The 22,381-nt window shown below is 47.5% G+C and overlaps 3 protein-coding genes across 4 annotated transcripts; 1 reads left to right on the top strand and 2 right to left on the bottom strand.

Annotated features, from left to right (window-relative positions):
• The first annotated feature begins 154 nt into the window (after positions 1–154).
• DND1 (DND microRNA-mediated repression inhibitor 1) lies at positions 155–2,739 on the top strand. Its single transcript, XM_032847530.1, has 4 exons — positions 155–328; positions 457–574; positions 946–1,407; positions 2,075–2,739. Exons 1-4 carry the CDS (start codon positions 305–307, stop codon positions 2,530–2,532), a joined length of 1,062 nt encoding a protein of 353 aa, XP_032703421.1. The 5' UTR covers positions 155–304; the 3' UTR covers positions 2,533–2,739.
• A 119-nt stretch (positions 2,740–2,858) lies between these two features.
• On the bottom strand, positions 2,859–7,949 carry WDR55 (WD repeat domain 55). Of its 2 annotated transcripts, none has more exons than XM_032847528.1 (7): positions 7,685–7,949; positions 4,538–4,638; positions 4,358–4,445; positions 4,087–4,266; positions 3,891–3,990; positions 3,635–3,804; positions 2,859–3,550 (listed from the first exon to the last, which is right to left on the bottom strand). In XM_032847528.1, the coding sequence occupies exons 1-7, from the start codon at positions 7,873–7,875 to the stop codon at positions 3,229–3,231; spliced, it is 1,152 nt and encodes a 383-aa protein (XP_032703419.1). In that variant the 5' UTR covers positions 7,876–7,949; the 3' UTR covers positions 2,859–3,228. The 2 variants fall into 2 exon arrangements, with proteins under 2 accessions (XP_032703419.1, XP_032703420.1); XM_032847529.1 differs by lacking the exon at positions 7,685–7,949 and adding an exon at positions 6,081–6,186 and having other exon boundaries at positions 4,538–4,672.
• A 2,166-nt stretch (positions 7,950–10,115) lies between these two features.
• On the bottom strand, positions 10,116–22,357 carry IK (IK cytokine). The gene is made up of 20 exons (XM_032847526.1): positions 22,225–22,357; positions 21,532–21,598; positions 19,947–20,039; positions 19,401–19,460; positions 18,046–18,213; positions 17,761–17,875; positions 17,215–17,285; positions 17,071–17,117; positions 16,016–16,179; positions 14,869–14,977; positions 14,465–14,504; positions 14,083–14,302; positions 13,845–13,863; positions 13,068–13,146; positions 12,615–12,695; positions 12,302–12,359; positions 10,899–10,987; positions 10,589–10,697; positions 10,386–10,420; positions 10,116–10,298 (listed from the first exon to the last, which is right to left on the bottom strand). The coding sequence occupies exons 1-20, from the start codon at positions 22,238–22,240 to the stop codon at positions 10,271–10,273; spliced, it is 1,668 nt and encodes a 555-aa protein (XP_032703417.1). The 5' UTR covers positions 22,241–22,357; the 3' UTR covers positions 10,116–10,270.
• Positions 22,358–22,381: the final 24 nt, after the last annotated feature.

The raw sequence follows: 22,381 nt of genomic DNA, 5'->3' as shown, positions 1-22,381 counted from the left end.
GAAAGACTTTACGCAGCACTGGCACTGCCCCAGGGTGAAGGGTGCCGCTGAGGTTCCCGCATCCAGCGCACTTCCGCGCCCTAGGAGGTGGGGTTGTCGGCACACTCACGGGTTAAGGTTCCAGCTTTCACCTGAGGGTCCGAGCTTCCCGCGGCGCACGTGCAATGGATGCCCCCACCCCCTTGGGGGGCGGGGTCGTGTTCAGAGCCAATGAGAGCTTGGGGGGCGGAGGAGTAGGGAAGCTTCCAGAGGCAGATGCAGAGAAGATTATAAAGGAGGTACCGACGGGCCGGCGGAGAGAGCCATGCAGTCCAAGCGGGAGTGTGAGGTAAGTGATGGCACGAGAGGTTCGACAAGTGCCACCTGCGCAAGAAGTGGCCCATTGGGCTCCACTCCACGGGCGAGGTGGGGGCGGGCACGGTGATCCGCCATTCCAACCTGCCCTTTCGCCTTCAGCTGTGGTGTGAGAGGGTGAATCCAGAGAACAAGGCCGCGTTGGAGGCGTGGGTCAGGGAGACCGGCATCCGCCTGGTGCAGGTGAACGGGCAGAGGAAGTATGGCGGGCCACCCCCAGGTACGGTAGTCTCAGCCCTACGCCTGCAGCGCTCCCCCAGCCTCGACAGTACCGACCGGCACCCTCTGGGCGGGGGAGGGATATCCCGGTGCTCAGCAGGCAGAAACCTCTGTCCGTTGCACCCCCTCCAGTCAAGCAGCTGAGGAAACTTAGGCTCTCCACCCACCCACCCACCTTGCCTCCCTCGAGGCAGGGAAGCCAGCCTTTCTGTTAGCTTAGGCACCCAGTTATGCCAACGACTTGGCGGGGGGGGCGAGTGCTGCGTCCATTTCACGGACGTTTGCTCATAGGCCCTCTCGGGCTGGATGCCGGGGCCCGAACTCGGAACCATCCTGGAGGATGACGGTGCCCCTTCTCGCCCCTTCCCCCAGGCTGGGTGGGCAGCCCGCCGCCGGCCGGGTCCGAAGTGTTTATCGGACGGCTGCCTCAGGACGTGTACGAGCACCAGCTGATCCCACTGTTCCAGCGCGTGGGCCGCCTCTACGAGTTCCGCCTGATGATGACCTTCAGCGGCCTGAACCGCGGCTTCGCCTACGCGCGCTACAGTTCGCGGCGCGGCGCGCAGGCAGCCATCGCCACGCTGCACAACCACCCGCTGCGGCCGTCCTGCCCGCTGCTCGTGTGCCGCAGCACGGAGAAGTGCGAGCTGAGTGTGGACGGGCTGCCTCCAGGTCTGAGCCGCCGCGCGCTGCTGCTCGCGCTGCAGCCCCTGGGTTCCGGCCTGCAGGAGGCGCTGCTAATGCCCAGCCCCGGGCCGGCGCCCGCGCAAATTGCGCTGCTCAAGTTCAACTCGCACCGCGCGGCCGCCATGGCCAAAAAAGCCCTGGTGGAAGGTAGGGGGGCGGGGTGGGGGGGGGGCAAGGCTGCGGGGGGCTGCTGAAGGGGGCCAGACACATTTTGCCATGCACTTGACACATCAGTATAGAGGTATAGAGGGTGAAGCAAGATTGTAGGGTTAAGAATGCCTGAGTTTTCGACGTCATACTATATATGACCTGAGATTTTTAATTTCCGCCGGTGTACCAAGTACCACCTACTTGAACTCCTCCCTTGCATTGTGTCCAACATTCCAATGAAACACAGGATGATCTCCCTCTTTAGATATGAAGAGAGGGTTTAAGAGAAATTGATTTGCCCTAGGCAGTCCTGCTGAGTCGGCCTTTTATCTACTATAGAACTTCCTACCGCTGGGTGTGGTGACAATTAGATGGCACTTAGCACATTCCCTGAGTCCTGGTAAGCCTTCACAATAAAGGTTAGCTATTATGATGGTTATGAGGTAGACAAAGCCTGCATCCACCAGCACACCAATAAGGAAACTTAGAAGATAGCAGCTACTACACCCCCTTTTCAAAGAAACACAATGAAGCCACCAGGAAATGGGAAGGCTAGATATTAAACAGGCCTCCCTGTGAACCCTCTGACTCCAAAGGGTTCACAGGGCCTGGGAACTTGGATCCAGGGCTTAGGCCTCCCCTTGTCTCTGCCTTTTTCCTGCAGGGCAGTCCCGCCTCTGTGGAGAGCAAGTGGCTGTGGAGTGGCTTAAGCCAGACCTGAAGCAGCGACTCCGCCAGCAGCTCCTGGGTCCCTCCCTGCAGTGCCTACAGCCAGAGGGCAGTCGACTGGCCCCAGCCAGGGACAAGCTAGAGTCCCACCGGGCTCGGGCTGCCTTGCAGCTGTTGTGCCAAAGGATGAAGCTGGGCAGCCCTGTGTTCCTCACCAAGTGTCTGGGCACAGGCCCTGCCGGCTGGCACCGCTTCTGGTACCAGGTGGTGATCCCTGGGCACCCAGTGCCTTTCAGCGGCCTCATCTGGGTGGTGCTGGCCCCAGATGGGCAGGATGGGCACGAGGTAGCTAAAGATGCAGTGTCTGCCAGGCTGCTAGAGGCACTGAGTGAGTCCAGAGCCAGCTTTCTCCGGTCTGCCGGGGCTGAGGCAGGTACCATGGTTAAGCAGTGACCCTGTCCTCTTCACAGGCAGTCTGCACGAGTTAGCAGAGCCTGTGTCAGTCTCCAGCCCAGCAGGTCTGGGCAGCCACCATCTGTCCTCAAAGAGGAGGAGCGTGGGCCCTGCCCTACCTCTGACAGCCTCCCAGCTGGGGCAGGGCCCCAGTACACCGGGAAAGCTCAGGGTTGGCTAAGTTGTGGTGAGGGACCTTGTTCTCCCCCTCCCAGCCCAGGGTCTGACCTGCCTCATGGTATTCCTTGGCCATTCAGTGTGATAGACACACAAACAACCCTTCTTCTCCCACAGCTTAGTATGAATCTCATCTCTTAGTCTCTTGATTTGTCATCTTTGTTGATTTTATTTGGAGGCTGGCTGAGCCAGAGGGTCAGAAAATCTGCCTTTTGTCCCTACTACTTGACATTCTGGTTACAGTGTATGTGATTTTGGGTTTTTCTATGCTGTTGTATTTATATTAAACCCCTGGTTGGTGTACACCTGTGTCCGTGCTATCTTGCCCCAGCTCTGGGCTTGTCTTACACCGGCAGAGTGAGCAGCTGCCACAGAACAAGGACTTTCTCCCACCAGTGCCCTCAGTCCTGAGCCTCTGGCTATACAGCTTTGTGTACTGCACAAGAGTAGTAAAAGTTCATAGCATCTCTGCGTACGCAGCCCAGGGAGCAACACTTGCTCAGTGAGGACCTATCCGCCTCAATCACTATCATTCTCACTCTCTTTCTCTTCCTTCTGAGCTGTGGAGTCTTCTTCCTCTTCCCTCAGGCCTGCAAAGAAGTCATCTGTGCTCCAAGCCTTGCTGCTCAGACCCCGCAGTGGCCCTCCCTTTTTCTTGCGCCGGCGGTAGTCATCGACTACCACAGTCCGCAGCTGGGCCATGTTCCAGAACTTGAGGCGCTGGTCGTGACCACTGCTGGCCAGGAAGTGGCCACAGTGGGAGAGGGCCAGCTTCTCCACAGGCTCCCCAGCATGCTGCCCCACGCTGCCCACCACGCGATTTGGCAGGATATTGACAGCCCTGGGCAGAGAAAAGAGAGTGTTTGGTCTTGGCTGGTGGGCTCTGCCCCTGGTGTAATCTCAGGGCTGTCCTGGCCTCTCTCACCTGATAACTCCATCAGTGGAACCAGTGCACAGCAGGCTCTCAGTGACTGGAACCATGCAGTCAACAGACTCTGCTCTTAGGGCAAACCGATCACTTGTGGCCCCAAAGCCATTCCAGTTGAAGAGGTAGATGGTGCCTTCACTGGAGCCACAGGCCACCTTCTTCCCATACTGCAGGAAATAAAGGAAACCGTATTTGTGAAGGCCCATCTGAACAGAACCCTATCATATTCCCAAACCCCCATACCCAGATGTACTTTCATGACAGTGACAGAAGTCAGGTCTCCAGACTGAGGCTCTGAGAGTAGTTCAAACCGGCGTCGCCTGATGTTGAAGACACCCAGGCAGCCATCCCCACTGTAGAGAAAGCAGAGCAGCAGGCTTAGCCAAAGCTCCCATCAAAGGAGAGAGCTTTAAGAGGGAAGGGAAAGGGCGGCAGCTTTGAGGCTATACCTGGCTGTAAGCAGCAGCTTCTTGGCTGGGTCCAGAGCTATGTCAGCAATATACTCCTCATGCTGCCGCATATCCATTAAGGGGCCCTCCTTCCGCTGGTCCCAGAGCCGGATGCCACCTGTGTCATCCCCAGTGGCCAGGACATTCTCATCTACCAGAAGCAGGCTGTTGATGGGGGCACTAGAGATACAGAGCTTCTTGAAGCATCTCTGTCCCAGGAGGAACCTACCACATTACCCTTGATCTCAACACACAATTTAGCTGCCCTTACCCATGAGCCTTAGAAATGCGTCTTTCCAGTCGGCCCTGCTCCACATCTAGAACGTGGATGGCTTTGTCCTTGGAGACAGTGACAAGTTCTGGGGGCGGGGGGAGAGGTACTCAGGTCATGGTGCTGCGCCCTGCTCCCTTGCCAAAAGATTGCTGGCTGGCTGCCGTGCCTGGTACTCACTCTGTCCATCTTCAGAGAAGACCACAGCTCGGCAGGATTTGAGGTGGTGACCTGAAGACCAGAGCTCCTTTGTTTCTCCCTCTTGGCAAGAGTAGGAAAACCTAGGGGGAGGAGGAGAATCAATGACTCCAAAACCTGCCAGCATGGAATATAAAGACCAACCAGTCAACCTTCAGCCTATCTAGGAACTGCTGTTTATACACCATCAAACCCAAGGGGCTTAACATCCCATTTTTCCATTTTCAAATGTTAAGTCTTTTATTCAACATGTATTAATTCAAAGTACATCTGCTCAGGACTTCTTTGTGAACTGACCCATCATCCTTAAAAGCCCCAGCTTGGGGAAATACTAGATCTGGACTACAATGGGGGGACATGAAATACGTGCTAAAGGCAGAAGAACAGGGGTGCCTGGGTGGCTCAGTTGCTTAAGCGTCTGCCTTTGGCTCAGGTCATCCCAGAGTCCCGGGACTGAGCCTTCATCAGGCTTCCTGCTCAGCAGGCAGTCTACTTCTCCCTCTCCCTTACCCTCTGCCCCTCCCCGGAGCTTGTGCTCTCAGTCTCTCCCTCTCAAGCAAAAATCTTGAGGGGAAAAAAAAGAGAGATGGCGCCTGGGTGGCTCTGCCTTGGGCTCTGGTCATGGTCTCAGAGTCCTGGGATGGAGCCCTGCCATAGGGCTCTCTGCTCAGCAGGGAGCCTGCTTTCCCCTCTCTCTCTCTGCCTGCCTCTCTGCCTACTTGTGATCTCTCTCTCTGTGTCAAATAAATAAATCTTAAAAAAAAAAAAAGAAAAAGAAAAAGAAAAAAAAGGAACAGCTCCAGGAGTTTGAAATGTAAAAATTGACAAGACAGGGCTCTTGTACTCCAGGTCTATATGAGCTAAAGAAAGTTAAAAATAATTACAGAATATAGTGGCCACAGGCTGAAAAGGAGGTAGGATCAAAATGGAGGTGGAACAGAGAAGGGCCAGCCTGGAAGCTCAGCTTTGAGCCAAGTACTTGTCCAGAGTGTATCACCAGTGGCTACCTCAAGGCAGATCCTCAAAAACGGCCGGATGACAAAGTATTTAATTGCCAGGGAGTTTCAGGCAAGCAGAACAGGGTCTGCTTATTTGCTCTTTCCCAGTGCCTAGCAGGAGAAAAGAGCCCCCGAAAGCTAAGGTCAAGATGTGAGTTGGGTCATGAAGAGTTAAACAGTTCACCTGGCAGATACTGGAGGCAGATATGAATGTCCCTTCTAGGGCAAGGACAAGGAATGAGGAGGGTTCCAGTGGCAGGAGAGTGAAATGGCTGAATCTAGAAAGAGGGGCTGGACTGGAGATCATATAGACCAAGCAGAAGGATGAATTTAATCCTTTGGGGAAAGGAACCTCTTTGAAATGATCGTGGGAGAAGTCAGAAGCCTGCCAAAAGGCAGTGGCTGAAGGTAGGAAAGAGGAAACAAACTGAAGCAATGGCGATGTGAATCAAGGGGGAGGTACAGAGTGACTCCCAAGTGTACAGCATGAAGTAGATAAGTAGGGGTAGTAGTAGAAAGGAACCCACCTTTGTTGAACTCAGTAAACACCTGAATGCTCTGCAAGGTAGGTCCAGGCATACCTCCTCTTACGGCACTTCACAGACACTGCATTTTTTTATACTGAAGGTCTATGGCAACCCTGTATGGAACCAGTCTATCAGTGCCAGTTTTCCAACACCATCTGCTTGCTTCATGTGTCTCTCACATTTGGGGAATTCTAACAATATTTCAAACCTTTTCATTGTATTCGTTATAGTGATCTGTGACCAGTGACTATGACTCACTCATGACAGTTAGCATTTTTTAGCAACAAAATATCTTTTAATTAAGGCATGTATACTGTTTTTTGGACATAATGCTAATACACATTTAATAGACTTAAGTATAGTGTATACTTATGTGAACTGGGAAACCAAAAAAATTTGGTGACTGGCTTTATTTAAACGGTCCAGAGCCAAACCTGCAATGTCTCAGAGGTATGCCTGTATTATTCCATTTTTGAAGATGAAAATATGGAAGTTAACTTGCCCAAGGTGACTGAAGCTAATAGAGAGGTTAAGGTTTAATGTCCTTAAGTACATCTGACAGCACAACTCTTCTGGTTAAAACCTTCAATGACTCTTCACTGCTTCCAGCCTACTCGTCTTGTTCAAAATCAAATACATATTGAGCACCTACCGTGGTCTAGAAGGGGAGATAAAAAGGACAACAAAACAGACTACAGATTACATAAAAATGTTTTTCAAACTCCAGTCATGATCCATTAGTGAACTGTGATCAGCATTTTATGTCTGTGTGCCTGCAATAACAATGTAATAAACCGGAAAATATCAGGGTGCATCACACATAATTATATGTGGTGTGGGGTGAGGTCAAAAAAGTTTGAAAAACATTTTTATTTTTAGTGAAGGAGCAAACATTCAAATAATTACACAAACGGATTTAAGATTACAAACCATTACGAAGTTTCTGAGGGCAAGTTATCTGGTGCTAACACAGCAGTGTCTAATGAGTAATTTAATTTAGCCTGGGGAAGGGGAGGACAAATGTAGAGATGCTGAGAACTCAGGGATAGTGGGGAAAGTTTTCCAGGCAGAAAGAAGAAGCCGCACAAGAGCTGAGGATTTAAGATACATTGAAAAGGTAAGAATGAATGAGCACAGAAAGTAAGGGGAAAGTGAGCGAGAACCAGATGGCCAAGATCCTAAAAGCCAGGTTAAGGAGTTTTGACTTAACCCTAAAAACCAAGGTAAACTACTGAGGGGTCTTAAGAAAGAGAGGTCGTTAGATCTGTGTTTGAAAGATCAATTAAAGCAGGCAAGAGGCAAAGTGGAGGGGGCCCATTCAACCCATTTCAGGCTCAGTATAATAATCCAATGAAAAATAAGTGTCCTGAATGCCTTCTCGTCCTGCTACCGTCTCTGGGCTTCGTCAGGGCATTCCAGCCACTGTGTCTTCCTTTCAGTTGTCTCAAGAGATTTGTGTGGTAACTGGTTCAAAACCAAGTGTTACTGAACGAATTGATCAGATGGGTCTTGCAAAATTTGTCTCCCGCACCTTTCTCTCCTCATCCCACTTCATCCCTGGGAGCTTCCAGATCCCGCAGCCCCGAGCCCTGCCCAGCACTTACACGAACACGTCCCCGTCCACGTCCCCCGCCGCCAGGAGGTCGCGGGCCGGATGGAACGCCAGCCCGCTGGCCGGTGCTTCCAGCACTATGTCTTCCGGGGTGTCTCGGATGCGGACCGGGGCTTCCGTTGAGTCGGGGTCCTCCTCGTCGCTCCCATCGTCCGCGGGCCTCTCCTCACACGCGCGGTCCATGCACGAAGGAAAGCGAGCTGCTCAACAGTTGAGTAGCGAACCCAAAACCCTCCCCCTGACCTAGAGGAGTGGCCCAGATTCCACTTCCGCCTTGGGGGCGGATCCGGAAGTGGCGCTGAGACGAGAAAGGGCGGGGTGGGCCGCAGCTGTGGTTCCCAGAAACCCAGCCCTCAAGGTGAGCGCCTGGTCCACGTTAGCGCGGCCCTTTTCTGGGCCAGGTAGATGGCGTGACTGTCAGTGCTATCCTTGGTCACGTCTCGCGAAGTTAGGTACTGTTGAAGTCCTTTCCCCTCATCCTGATGGATGCTGACAGTTGGGGACTCCCTCCCGCAACTAGTAAGGATGATTTACTGCCCTCAGGATGGAGAGGGGGACGCCGGTCTTTCATGGCTTTGTGGCACCCAAGAGCAATCTCCACGTTAGCCCGTAAGTCCCAAAAGCCCCACACCACGAGAATTTGGCATGTGGAGGTCATGGACAGCACTCAGGCCAAGCACACGCTTAAACTGTGGCGGGTCTATGCTCAACATCTTTGGGGCCAAAGAACAGCACCTTGCCAGTTCCTACAGTTTGGCGGCATACCCTCAGTAGGCCAGGCCAGCAGTGCTCAGAGCTGGAAAGGAGTTGCTTAAAAGGAAAATGGGGACAACAGTCGACGTTCTTAACATTTTGGTTATCGCAGGTTTCATAAAAATGGGAACACTCTGGTGGGGCAAATAAGGAGCACAAACCCCTGGTACTGAAGAGAAGCTTCTACATCACTGTGCTACTAAGCCTTCTAAGACATATTATATGCTGATGTCCAACCCCTTCACGGAGAGGTGAAAGTGAGGTGAGGGACCTCAGAGAAGCTCTATGTCCTATGTGAATGGAAAAGTTGCCACGTGGTGTGGGGGGCCCTTGTCACCCACCATGTCGCCAACCAGAGGACTTTGGGCATGTCCACAAGGCTTGGTAATATCTGCAGAAACAGATTTTATTTTTAAGTAAGCCCAACAGCCAGCGTGAGGCTTGAACACCAAAAGCTGCATGTTCTGCTAACTGAGCTAGCCAGCCAGGCTCCCCTGCAGAAATGGATTTTTTAAATGGACAGTCAACCCCCAGGGTTTTTTGCTTTTGTTGTTTAAGTAAGCTCTTTGCCCAGTGTGCGGCTTGAACTCAGGACCGTGACATCAAGAGACATGTTAAGTAAGCTCTTTGCCCAGTGTGCGGCTTGAACTCAGGACCGTGACATCAAGAGACATGTTCTACAAACTGAGCCAGCCATACACCCCAAACCCCAGGTCTTAAATTTAATGACCCTCCAGCTATCTTCATCGAAGCCAGGTCTCTGTGACCCTTTTCTTAACTGGGACCAAGGCCTACAACCATGAAGCCAGTGTGTCCTTTACTGTCTGATATTAGGCATTCTAGGTGCTATTGCAGTTAAAGCCCAATTTCAACCTCCTAGGTGCCATGCACAAAGCTGTTTTCCTCACATGCTCTTGCCCTATCAAGCTGAACGTGACCAAAGGCAAGGCAAAGGTTAAGGTGGCCTTCTAGCTTTCCATGTATGTGCTCATCCCACAGGTCTTAAGCTCAAGACAGGCAGTGGCAGCTAGTGATCCAGCCAGGAAAAAAGGGATGACTCTTAGGAGCACCAGACCAAAGTGCTGGCAATGAGCAGAGAGGAGGAAAAGGTTGGAGGTGAAATGATGAAATGATTCAGAGGCCAAGGAATCCACCTTAGGCCTTGGCAAAATTTCAGGGTATTAAAGGGCACCAAACCCTGCTGGCTTACCATAGGACTCCCCCAAGGCTATCCCTTCAGCCAAAGAAACAGCAATTTGTGCTTAGAATTAACTAAGCTCTCAGGAGGGCATAAATCCATTTTTGTTTCCCAAGTAATTCTCATCAGCTGCCTTCACTTACAGCCTAGTCCTGCACAACCTTGGGATCAGACTGGCAGCCCAGGGACTCTCTATGCTAAATGTAGACCCCCAAATGGGCCTGAATGAGTCTGACATTTGAGACCAATCATGCTTATGTTCCTCTATCTACCTCTTGCCCATCAGGGAGGTCATTATTTCCTTCTCCACTAGGTGTCCTTGCTAGGATCCTTACTGCCTAGGAATCTAAAATCACAGCTCAAGGAAAGCTAACTTTCTGCATGAGCATGTTACGCAATCAGTGGAATTAGAAGCCCTCTTAGTGCTTCAGGGGCCCAGGAGGGAGGATGCTCCAACAGAGAAGACATGATCGTAGGTTAGCCAGATTTAATGGAACTAAATGATTATACAATAACATTTTATATACATTGACAAAAAGAGACCTTACAACTTTTTTGGGAATTAAAGAAAGCAAGCACTGGTGAATCCATTCTTGTGGGGAATCTTTTTGGACTTGGAAATGGAGATTAGTATTTTGGTCTTTTCACTTCAACTCTGCAATGAAAGGAAAAGTCAGTCAGCCTAAGATCAGTACTCTAAGCAATTCCCACAGTGCCCCAGAAGAAGAATGCTGGTGCTCACCCATCAGCCTCCATCTTCTTCCTCTTTTCAATAATCTACAAAAAAGAACAGTTACACCCAATAGTTACGCTGTCAGTCTGATCACCTGAGGCACAAGGCAGACTTCTCTACTTCCATGGCTCTCTACCCCCTGCCTATTCCTTTTATCTGTGGGCCAGTGTCTCCTCCCAGCCGAAGTTCACCCAAGAAGTGATCTCACTTACTGCACTAATCTTCTTCCACTGGCGATCAAGCTCTGCCTTATCATTGGTTTCCTTGAAGCGCCTAGTTTTCCGCCCTTCAGACATCTTGATGCCATACTGGAATGCAGCTCTGAGAAAAATAAAGGACAAATGAGGGAAAAAAGGCACCAGGGGTTGCCTAACAGGAGAGAGGTGTTCCCAGATGGCCCTGTGACTAAAGAACCTATTTAGGAATGTCTCAGCCAGACTACACCCTCAAACCTGGTGAAGGCTAGCCCACTCCATCATCATCCCTCTCCTCACTCCCTGGCCATATTTAGTACCGACTCACTTGGGCAAAGCCTCCTTGTTGTTCATATACTCGCTGTATTCCTCCTGGGTATCAAAGTCCCAGCGGCCTAAGGGTCCTTTCTTATTGCCCTGTTGGAAGACAGAATGGGGACAGGGAAGGAAGAGATGTCATGGAAACAGAATTTTAGCCCTTACTAAAGCCAGGTTCTCTCACAATCCTGTTGCATTATTTGTAAATCCCACCCTCATAAATAATAATAAATGCTTACTATCTACTTACTGTGTACTGGGCATTGTTCTGAACACTAAACACATATTTAATTCTCTCAAATGCTATTAAAAGAGAACCACAGTCCTCTCCATTCTCCTGATGAGTAAACTGGGGCATAAGCAGTAAAATTAATTGGCAAGGCCATAAAACTAAATAAATGGCAGAACCAGGGTTAAGTAAGTCTCCAAGATGGAAATAAACCAGGCTCAACCACTGCAGTAAAGAGAAACAAGGAAAAAGTAGATGAAATTTCTTTACCATTAATGGTGTTATGTGTCAGGGTTTGAGGTTTGTTTTTTTTTTTACGTAGGCTTCACATCCAGCATGGAGCCCAACACAGGGCTTGAACTCAAAACACTGAGATCGAGATCTGAGCTAAAATTAAGAGTCTTTTCACCTGACTGAGCCACCCAAATGCCCCAAGAGTATTTTTTTTTTTTAAGATTTTTTAAAATTATTTATTTATTTGACAGATAGAGATCACAAGCAGGCAGAGAGGCAGGCAGAGAGAGAGGAAGGGAAGCAGGCTCCCCGCTGAGCAGAGAGCCCGATGCGGGCCTCGATCCCAGGACCCTGGGATCATGACCTGAACCAAAGGCAGAGGCTTTGACCCACTGAGCCACCCAGGCGCCCAGTATGTTTGTTTTTAAGACTAGCAAAGAACATTTCAATCCTGGCTAGAATAAAATTCGATTATTTTCTAAACAGAAATTCCTTCTACCCTTTCTATTTATGCACTAAAGGCTTGCTTACTGCCTACAATGGAAATCAAAACCTGACACTTTGTCAGAAATAAGAAAAAAAAATCTATTTTGGGGTGCATGGGTGGCTCAGTTGGTTAGGCAACTGCCTTCGGCTCAAGTCCCGCAACAGGCTCCCAGCTTGGCAGAGAGTGCTTCTCCCTCTGACCTTCTCCCCTCTCATGCTCTCTCTCACATAAACAAATAAAATCTTTTGAAAAACATCTATTTTTGGCCTATCTCATTTTGTTTTGTACAGACACTTCAAAAGTTAAGCTTCTCATGACCCCACAATGCTGCTGCTCTTACTGCTACAGTTGAAGGAAGGTGAAGGCCCAGAAAATGAGACACCGATCTGCTGGGAGGGGGGAAGGAGGCATGTGCCGAAGAGTAACTGCCTAAGACTCCCCACCCATCCTTCCAATGACATACCTGGTCCATTTTGCTGTAATCCACCTCCTCATCACTATCCACAGCCATATCATCCATCCTGAAAAGAAGCAACAGTTAGACAGATGGTGCAGACCCAGACCCTGATGCTTTAGCCAGAAACCTTCCCAACTAAGATGCTATATGCCTAAAAATGACCAACGCCCCAACCCGAGACCTCCCACTCAGTGCCTAAAAGAAAAGTTCATCCAAGTAAAAAGTACCCCTTGGTCCCAGGTAATCAGATTTCCACTTCAGCCTCCTCCCCACAACTTGTTCTCCAATCATCCCAGCCTCCCTTAACAGTCTCACGTACGTGGCTGGGTAACACTCGGCATAGCTGTTGGACATTCCAAAGAAGTCTCCCAGCTGCTTTTTGTCCTCTGGCTTCTTCAGCATATGCTATGTTAAAGAAAATAATTCTAGGGGCATCTGGGTAGCTCAGTGAGTTAAGCCTCTGCCTTCGGCTCAGGTCATGATCTCAGGGTCCTGGGATCAAGCCGGGCATCGGGCTCTCTGCTCAGCAGGGAACCCTGCTTCCCCCAATCTCTCTGGGGCTCAATGCCCCAACATGAAAACTTTTAAGGACGTGAGTGGATCCTCTGAGAAATGGGAAAGTCGAAATGATTGCATCCCTGACAAAATTTACTATAAAAGGCAAGAGGCAGGGTGGGGGCAGGGATTGTGGGGAAGTAGGGAGGTAGGTGGAATTAGAAAGAATACAGGACAAGTTTTCTAGACTCCAGCAACATATTGAAATAAAGGATATGATTCAGTGCCTTCCCAACCCGCAGACCCAGCAAACTTTTCATTGATTGACTTGATCAACTCCTTAGCAGATCCAGGTCCTAAGGGAAAAGAGATCTCTGTTCAGATTGTGAAACAAGGAACTTACCTCTGCCCCCCTCCCGAAACATACTTTCCAACCTGTTTTCATAAAGTCATTTTTTTCAGCAAAAGAAAAAGCTTTTAACTAACAAAACTTTATTCAAATTCCAACTAATAACGAGCTACTCCAGGGTACCTGGGGGGGCTCAGTTGGTTCATCAGCCGGCTCTTGGTTTCCACTCAGGTCATGATTTCAGGGTCATGGGATCGAGCCCTACGTCAGGCTCCTGGCTCTGAGGGACGTCTCCTTGATTTTCTCTCCCTCTCCCTCCGCCCCTCCCCCAACTTATGTGGGCGCACGCACACATGCTCTTTCTTTCTCTCTATTGGAAATAAATGAATCCTTAAATAACAAGCTACTCTGGTTGAGATGGGGTTATGTACACAGAATACTGCCAGTTCGACCTCCCTCACATCTTCAGAACCCTGCAGGTGGAGGAACTGTATCTAGCAGAGCAAATATGCCCTGCCATTGCCCAGGAAGATTTGGGTAACTCCAGACTCATCTTCTATTTCATGGAGCAAGACATGGATTTTAATGAGAACTCAGATCAGGAAGTCCTGTAATCCCAGCCTTTGCCAACTCTGAACTCTAGGACAGCAGCCTCACAGCCCAAGAAGGCCAGAGAGAATGCAAGATGTCTCATATGTCACCAACCTTTGTCAACATCCATGGGCTGGAAAGAAAACAGAAACTGAAGTGAGTATTGCCATGAGGGATTTGTACTCATTCTTCCCCTGCTTGACTGATCTGTGAATCAATTCCCTACCCACTTCTTGCCTCATTTTCAGGATGCTTCCCACCCTGGATTAGTTGAATCCGCTGCTGCTATGGAGCCCTGAGGCACCTATACAGATAGGCAGCTCCCCACTTGGTAACCAGGGCCATATCTCACCTCATCATCCACTTTTGGCTTCTCAAAGTAGCTGTGCCTCTTCTTCTCTTCCTCTCTCTCTCGGTCCCGTTCCCTCTCCCGATCTCGTTCTCGCTCCCGCTCTCTGTCACGGTCTCTGTCTCTCTCCCGATCACGCTCTCGTTCCCGATATCTCTCCCGCTCCTTGTCCCGAGGCGTCTTGGTTGTGGATGGCACATAATCCCCAATGTCTTCAAAAATACTAGAAAAACAGAGATCACTAGCTGCCAAAGTCATACACACTTCCATTTTCCCTGACCATTTCTCCACAAATTCTCATATCAAAACCTCCCCAAAATGCCAAAGACAAGAAACAGGGAACCCTTTCCTCACACTTAGCAGGTGACAGGGCTAGGATACATACTTCATGTCAGCCTCAGGGGGTTTCTTCTCTTCCATCTTCCCTAAAATATAGAAAGAATAATGAAGAAAACATTCCTGAGTTGATTCCCACTCAAAGAATCATGGGTGGGAATTCATGCTCTCCAGCTCTGAGTACCCATTAAACATCTGTTTAGAAGGTGGAATAACAAAAGCTCCCCATACTCTCCCTTCTCAAGCCTCAAAGCTGTCCATTGCTTCCTGGGGAGCTCAAGCAGACAGAACCTGTGTGTAACCATCTCCTTGTTAATGCTCCATTGCTCCCATTTTTTTCTGTTTCCCAAGAGCATCCCAATGTTCTAGACACAAAAGGCTCCAGGAAACCTTGGTTCCACCCTCAGGTGCCCCTCCAGAGTTAAGGTTTCTCTCCCTAACCCTCCAGATTACCTTTATCCTTCTTCTTGAGCTTCTTATTGCGGGTACCCTGCCGCAGGTAGGAAAGGATCTGGGTGAGCTTGCTGATTACAATGTCATTTGTGGTCAGTGTGGTCTGGGCCTGAAAACCCGAAGCAGCAAGGACATTATATCACAGTGCAAGAATCTCCTCATTCATTCACTCATTCATTCACTTAACCAATTCAAGGATAAGTTATAAACAACTTGGTGAAAAAACAGGGAAAGGAGGTGTCATAAAACGTTCCAGGCACACAGAATGACATATACAAAGGCCTGGGTCGAAAGTGAATCTAGGTGCACTGGGCATCTGACTCTTGATTTCGGCTCAGGTCATGATCGAAAGATCATGAGAGTGAGCCTCACACTGGGCTCCACATTAGGCGTGGAGCCTGCTCCAGACTCTTTCTCTCCCTGAGCCCCTCCCACCCCTGCTTACACTCTCTCTCCCTCTCTCTCTTAAAAGAAAGAAAGAGAGAAAGAAGTGAATCTAGCAAGCTGGGATTCACTGGAGAATAAACAGGGAATCATGATGAAAAAGTGGTTCAGGCCAGAAGTTGCCAGGGTTTGTATGCCACAACAAAGACTTTACTCCTTATCCTAATAATGAGAAATCACTGAAAGCTTCTCAAGTGTGGTAAGACAAAAATTTCCATGTTGAAAATATCACACTGGCCACATGTGAAAATACAATGTAAAAGGGGATAGGAAGACTGTGGGGGTTATGACTAAAGAGTACAGGGGGGTTTTTGGGGAGGTGGAGGTGGATCAAAATTTTTTTATATTGTGTGATGGCTGCATAATTCTATGAATATACTAAAAGCTGCTAAGTTATACATTTTCAAAAGGGGCATTATGTGGCACATGAATTACAACTCAATAAAAAAAAAATAAAATACTGAAAAGAAACCAGAGTGAAGGCGAGGAAACAAAACAAGGGCATCTTTTAATAGTTCCAGTCAGACATGACAGCTTCAACTGGAATTTTACTGATAGAAATAAAGAAAAGTGAATCGATTCAACTAACAGAAAGTTAAAAGTGGACAGGGTTAAATGTGGTGGATGAGACCCAGGGCAGAAGGAAGGCAGACTCCCAGGTTTGAGGCCCACCTGACAGGCTCTCAGGACTCAAACCACTTACCTCCATGGTGGGGCAATCAGCTTTGCTGCGGATAAGGGTGGTGGGGATGTCCGTGTCTGCATATTCATCATCCAGGTCTACCACATAGGCCATGCGGCCTGGCAGGAACAGCTCATTCCGTTCATACGCCTTACTCCTGAAGAGCGTGCGGTAAACATTGCGGCCTACGAAAAGAGGACCAGGAGCAAGCACAGCCACTGAGAAACTTCTATACTAACAGCTGCCATTTAGTAAGTGTTTACTCTGTGCCACCATACCAAATACTACTGCCTCAGTCTTCACAAGAGCCCTGTAAGGTACAGACCATTATCTCCTTTTAAGTTATCAGAATACCAAAGCTGAAAGGGAAGTGATTTACCTCAAGTCACACAGCTACAAAGTGAGAGAATAAAGATTGCGAACCAGTCTATCTAACTCCAAAGCCTGAGCTCCTATCCACTCTTCTACATTGTTTTCTCAGGGGCACTATGGGCTTCGTGTTGTATTAGGCCCTGTGAGGAAGAAGGATGAGGTGTAAAGGGATACTGACAATGATGGACAAACCAGCTTGGCTACATACTCAATACAACAGACATGTTGCATATAGTATTTTTAATGGCTCCAATAATCCCATGAGGTGAATGAACCCTATTTTTGCAGAGAGACGAACAGGCACTGAGATGTGAATGAGTTACCTAATATCACATCCCTAGTGTAGTTTCATCACCAGGATTCAAACTCAGGTCTCTGACTGCAAATTCTGAGCTTTTAATCACCAACCATGCTACCTCTTTTAACAGATAAGCTATAAGCTGCATTCCTCAATGCATAAGCCACAATCTGCAAGAGCTTCCAACATAAATGAGGAGATATTAATAATAAAGGAAATGACTAAATCCACATCTAAGTTCTGGTAGAGTATTCTAAGAAAACTAGCTAACGTCGGGGCAAGAAATAGGAAAAAAGAAAGAGGAAAGCAGTTTGAGGGAAAGGGAAATCACATCTTGCTCAGACCATTAAACTGCCTACAACCGACCTAAAATGCACAACCACTACTGTAAAACTTCTGTACTTACCCAAACGTGTCTTAAATTCAATTTTATTCTCAGGATCCTCATCTTTCCTGAAAAGACAAAAAAATATTTTCTTTTTTACCAAATGTGTTCCTACTTTAGGTCCCACTTTCCTAAACCCATCAAGTTTCCCTGGTATTTACTTACTTGGTTTCCTTCTGAGGCTTTTCCATAAGTTCTTCCTCTTCTTTCTCTTTGCTGGCAATCTCAGCTCGTACCTAACAGGAAACCAAGTAGGATTTAGACGTTTATTCATTTTACATATGTTTATTTAACACCACTATATTCCACATTGTGCCAGGAACTAAGAACTAAATACTGAGCAAGACAATATAGTCCTTGCCTTAACGGAGCTTACAATAAAAGAGACAAACAAACAAAATGTGATAACTATGCTATGTGAAATAAAAGAGCTATGCAGAGATACAAGAAGTGGGAAGTGAGGAGTAGGGTTTAACAACCTCACTTGTTATGGTTAAACAACCAAACCTCGGTGATCAGGGAAGGTTTCCCCCCAGAATAAAATTAAGGCTGAGACTTAAAGGATGAGTACCAATTAGTCCTAATCAAGAGCCACTATTACTCTTCCTATATGGTCTGGGCTGACAGCAGTCTCCCTCCTTCACTTTGAAAGGCCCATACAAGAGGATTCAGCATTCTAGGATTACTCTTTACCCACCCACCATGGCTCACCTTTTGCAGCAGAGCAAAATCCAAACCCTTCACCAAATGGGTGTGTTCCATGTCACCACCCAAGAATTTGGATTCCTGGATCAACTGTCTTCTCTTCTCTGCAGCAGATTTGTCCCTGTATAATGAAAGAAGCCACATTAGAATAGTTATTTGTGAGTACCAAGTCCCTCTTGAAATAGCTCAGCCTGGGTTCCAAAGTAAGGCAAGTATTAACAAGAATTCACACTGTGATTGTAGGCCACCAGGATGCTGAGGGAATCCTGCCCTGGCAGCCTGGGTACTCACGCTTCAGCAGTGGGGCCCACAGCCCTGTAGTTAGCTGTGGTACTAATCAGCTCAGTTTCCTCATAATCTTTGTTGACGCCATCTCGCCGTTCCTTGGCACGGTCACGGTACTTCTCTGCTAGTTCCCTCTCTCTCTCAATCTCTTGTTGACGAAGCTTGGCATAATAACTGTGACCAGAGAAAAACAAACGTGTAAGGCTCACCAGCTGCTATCCCAAGGTCAGCAGAATTATTCCTGCCTGTTTTATCCAACTGTCTGGTGAAAGCTCATACACATCCTCATAGAACTGCTGGCCAACTCCAGATAGTCTTCAAAATCAGAATTATAGCATCTTCCAACTCAGAGATAGACTCTTTCAATGCTACCATGGAACCTTCCATCTGTCATTTCAGAATTCTTTAATGCCACACAACTGGTATCACTTAGTCTCTAAAGATATGAGACTTTTCTGTAGGGCAACAGGAAGTTATCTAAATTTTTATCACCTTCCAAATTTCAACTGAAAATCATTCCTGGGCCCCTGGGTGGCCCAGTTGGTTCAGCTATCTGCCTTCAGCTCAGGTCATGATCCCAGGGTCCTGGGATCAAGTTCCACATTAGGCACCCCGCTTGGTGGGGAGTCTGCTTCTCCCTCTGCCTCTCCCCACAACTCATGTTCACACTCAAAAAAAAAAAAGAAAGAAAAAGAAAATCATCCCTTGCTGGTCTTCCCCCAGAAGAGAGAACAGCAAAACACAAGGTCCAGAAATTTTAATATCTTATAAATAATCATGATGATGATGGTGATAATGGCAGATAAGATTTACTGGGTGGTTACAATATGCCAGGTACTGGTGCTAAGTGCTTATATGCACTACCACAGTTGATCCTCATGACAACCTGATAAAAGTTATGAAATCAGGGGCACCTGGGTGGCTCAGTGGGTTGAGCCTCTGCCTTTGGCTCGGGTCAGGATCTCAGGGTCCTGGGATCAAGCCCCCCATCGGGCTCTTTGCTTCCCCTGGCTCTGCCTGCCTCTCTGCCTACTTGTGATCTCTGTCAAATAAATAATAAAATCTTTAAAAAAAAAAAAAGTTATGAAATCACTCTACTCATGAGAATACTGAGGATTAGACATGTTAGGGAATATCCCCATGGTTATCCAGCTAGGAACTGAAAGATAAGATTAAAATACTGCACTGACTCCAAAGTCCTAAATTGCCACTCTGCCTATCATTCTTCTCCACTAAACCAGAGAACCTCAGATAATAAAGGAAAACCTTAATCTCCAGCCTCATAGTAACTACTGACCTCCATGCCTTTAAAAAAAATACTGTCCACCTTACAGTCCAACACTCCTTCATCCTTCCTTTACCTTTTCTTTTTTCTCCTTCGTGCAGCTGGATCTTCATCCTCATTGTACTCTCTTGGCATCCTAGAAGAGAAAGAAATTCACTGATAGCAAAATATTGCCACAGCCCCAGAAACCCCCACAACTGGCTTTGAGGACTGAAGAAAGGCCCAGAATATGGAACAAAGCAACAGCTTCAACCATGCAGAGATCCAGACCACTATTTGTAGGTGAGTGTTTCTAAGCTTTAGAAAACAGCAAAACCACCTGAAGCACTATTAAAATTCTGTATCTCCCAATATCTACCTCAGCATCTGAGTTCCTAGGGCTGCAATGGACCCTGAAATCTGCCCATTTAAGCACTAGTGGCATTCTATTAGTACAAGTGGTATGTGGAACGTACTCAGATCTTAGCACACTCTAGTCTTCACTGGAGCTTCAATCTCCAGAGAGGGAGAATCAGAATTATAGGCTTCAAAAAAGAACTAGCCTTCCAGTTCATACAACATCTAGTTCAGCAGATTCTGTAGCAAGGAGATGGGAGACAGGTTGGAGGACCCCAGAACTTACTCATGGTGACGTGACTTAGAGGGCGGTGCAGAGGTGGGTGCAGCCCTTGGAGTCATGAGAAGTTTCCTAAAGTCTTCATTGGTGAGTTTTGATCTAGAAGGCAAAAATTTTAAAAATTAGTAGTACCCAGTAAGAATCAAAAAAGGAGTATGTTAAAAACCATGGTTAACTTTACTAGAAATTAAGAAAGTACAAATTAAAAAAAAAATGCCACTTTTAATGCATCAGAGTGTTGACTATTACAAAGTCTGATAAATCAAGTATGTGTGAGAATTTGTAAAGTGAATATTCCACTGAGAGGCACTTAAGTCAGTACAGCAAATGTGAAAGCAATTTGGCTGTATCAAAATTTAAGTGTGTATATCCTATGACCTAGCAACTCCATTCACCTATATTTAGCTTTGTTAATTATTGGCATAGGAGTATAAAAAGGCGTGTAAAGGGGCACCTGGGTGGCTCAGTGGGTTAAAGCCTCTTCCTTCGGCTCAGGTCATGGTCTCGGGGTCCTGGGATCGAGCCCTGCATCGGATTCTCTCTGCTCAGCAGGGAGCCTGCTTCCCCCTCTCTCTCTACCTGCTGTTCTGCCTACTTGTAATCTCTCTCTCTGTCAAATAAATAAGCAAAATCTTTAAAAAAAAATTATTAAGAGAAAACTGGCTAGCCATTAAGGGTAGGGAAAAAGGAGCTTGACTTGATCTATTTGATTACTTAAGGGGACTCTCCATAAAATGGCTTAACAGCATTCTTTGCTTAAACTGAACCTAATAGGCCTTGTCAAAAATGGATCCCAGAGAAGCTTGATGAAATTCTAGTCAAGGCAGGGTCCTTGGGGTGCCTGGGTGGTTCAGTCGGTTGAGTGTCTGACTCCTGGTTTTGGCTCAGGACGTGATCTCCAGGTCCAGAGATCAAGGTGTAGCACATCAAGCCTGAACCAGGTTCCATACTCACTGGGGAGTCTGCTTCCCCTCTCTCTCTGCCCCTCCCCACTGCTCACACACTCTTACTCTTTCTCGCTCTCTGAGATAAATGTGTTTAAAAAAAGGGGGGGAGGGAGTCTTTGTCACTTATGTGAAAATAATTTTTAAGACCATGAGTGGAGAAATTAAGCAAGTAGCAAAATGATATAATATATAATACAATGTCACTTAATTTTAATACTTCAACTTACAAAATAATAATATATCTTCCTCAGACGGTATGCATATAAATGGATTTTTAAGTAGGAAAAAAGACACATATGAAAAGGAAAAGGAACAGCAGTTACCTCCAAGAAAGGGACTGGAACTGGGGATGTTATCAAAAAGAACATTACTCTTACTTCTACTTTAATTTTCTACAAGAATAAATTCCTGTATCATGTATAATTAAACATTAACTTTAAAAACTTGCACCCTCCCAGCCAGAACTTCCCCTCTAATATTCTTATGCAGTCGACCTTATCCAGCTAAAGTTCAGAGATAAAGGCTCATGAGGTACAATTTTTTTCACCATCCTTTTTGACAAGACATTTATAATTCCTTCACCATTTCCACACCACTCTATTCATACCCAGTTCATACACTTTGTCCTATATTGAAATACTCACTGGTGGAAGGAGTGAGGATCATCCACATCGTGGCCATCTGGAGCCAAAGGGTTGGAGAAAGGCTCGCCTTAAAATAAGTAAATAAATAAGCAAACAAACAAAAACCCCTGGCATTAGTTTAATAAATCTATTTCGTGTCAGTTCCTGTGCAAAAGTTGGGACTTCCACTCTCTCTCTGCCTATATTAGTGAACAATACTGATGTTTTCACGTAAAACTGCTATATTAGTTGGGACTGTATTAGTGAATACTGATGTTTTCACGTCAAACTGCTCCCATTCTAGTGAGGAAGAAAGGCAAAAGCAGCAACAGTGACCACACAAAGTAGTAAGTACCCAAGTGAGAAAATACAAGGAACTCTTGGTGCAAAGGAGGGGGCCCCTAAACCGGCGCTGGAGGATCAACAAATACTTCCGGAAAATGACATCCAAGATGCTGCGATTAAGATAAACTGGCGCGACCCAAGATTAAGTGCGGGCGGTAGGGGCTACTTCACAGACAATACACACCCGTCGTCACTTGGGGCTAGGACAAAGCTTAGAGACAACAGTCCGGAGCTGCCCGGCTTCATTTGATACCAAAGGGCTTCGCCAGATTTCCACCACCCGCACAGTGCTTAAACTCTGAAGCGAAAACAACACTCCAAGTGTCCCAAGTCCTGTAGGTAATAAAGGACAAATGACCCGAGCCTTACTGTCTCGCTCTGGCATTTCGTCGGCGGTGTTTCAACGCCAGCAGGAACTGAAGCTCCAAAGACAACACAACCAGGACAAGATTTTTCCCACGATGCACCTCAGGAACAATCCCACAGTGCTTTGCGCTCCGCAGCCCTTCCGCCTCCGCCCACTCGC

The sequence above is a fragment of the Lontra canadensis genome, unplaced genomic scaffold (assembly GCF_010015895.1).
Source record: "Lontra canadensis isolate GAN:19392208 unplaced genomic scaffold, GSC_riverotter_1.0 scaffold189, whole genome shotgun sequence".
NCBI lineage: Eukaryota > Metazoa > Chordata > Mammalia > Carnivora > Mustelidae > Lontra > Lontra canadensis.
Note: the sequence above shows the minus strand (reverse complement) of the source record. Positions and strands in the feature narration are given on the sequence as shown.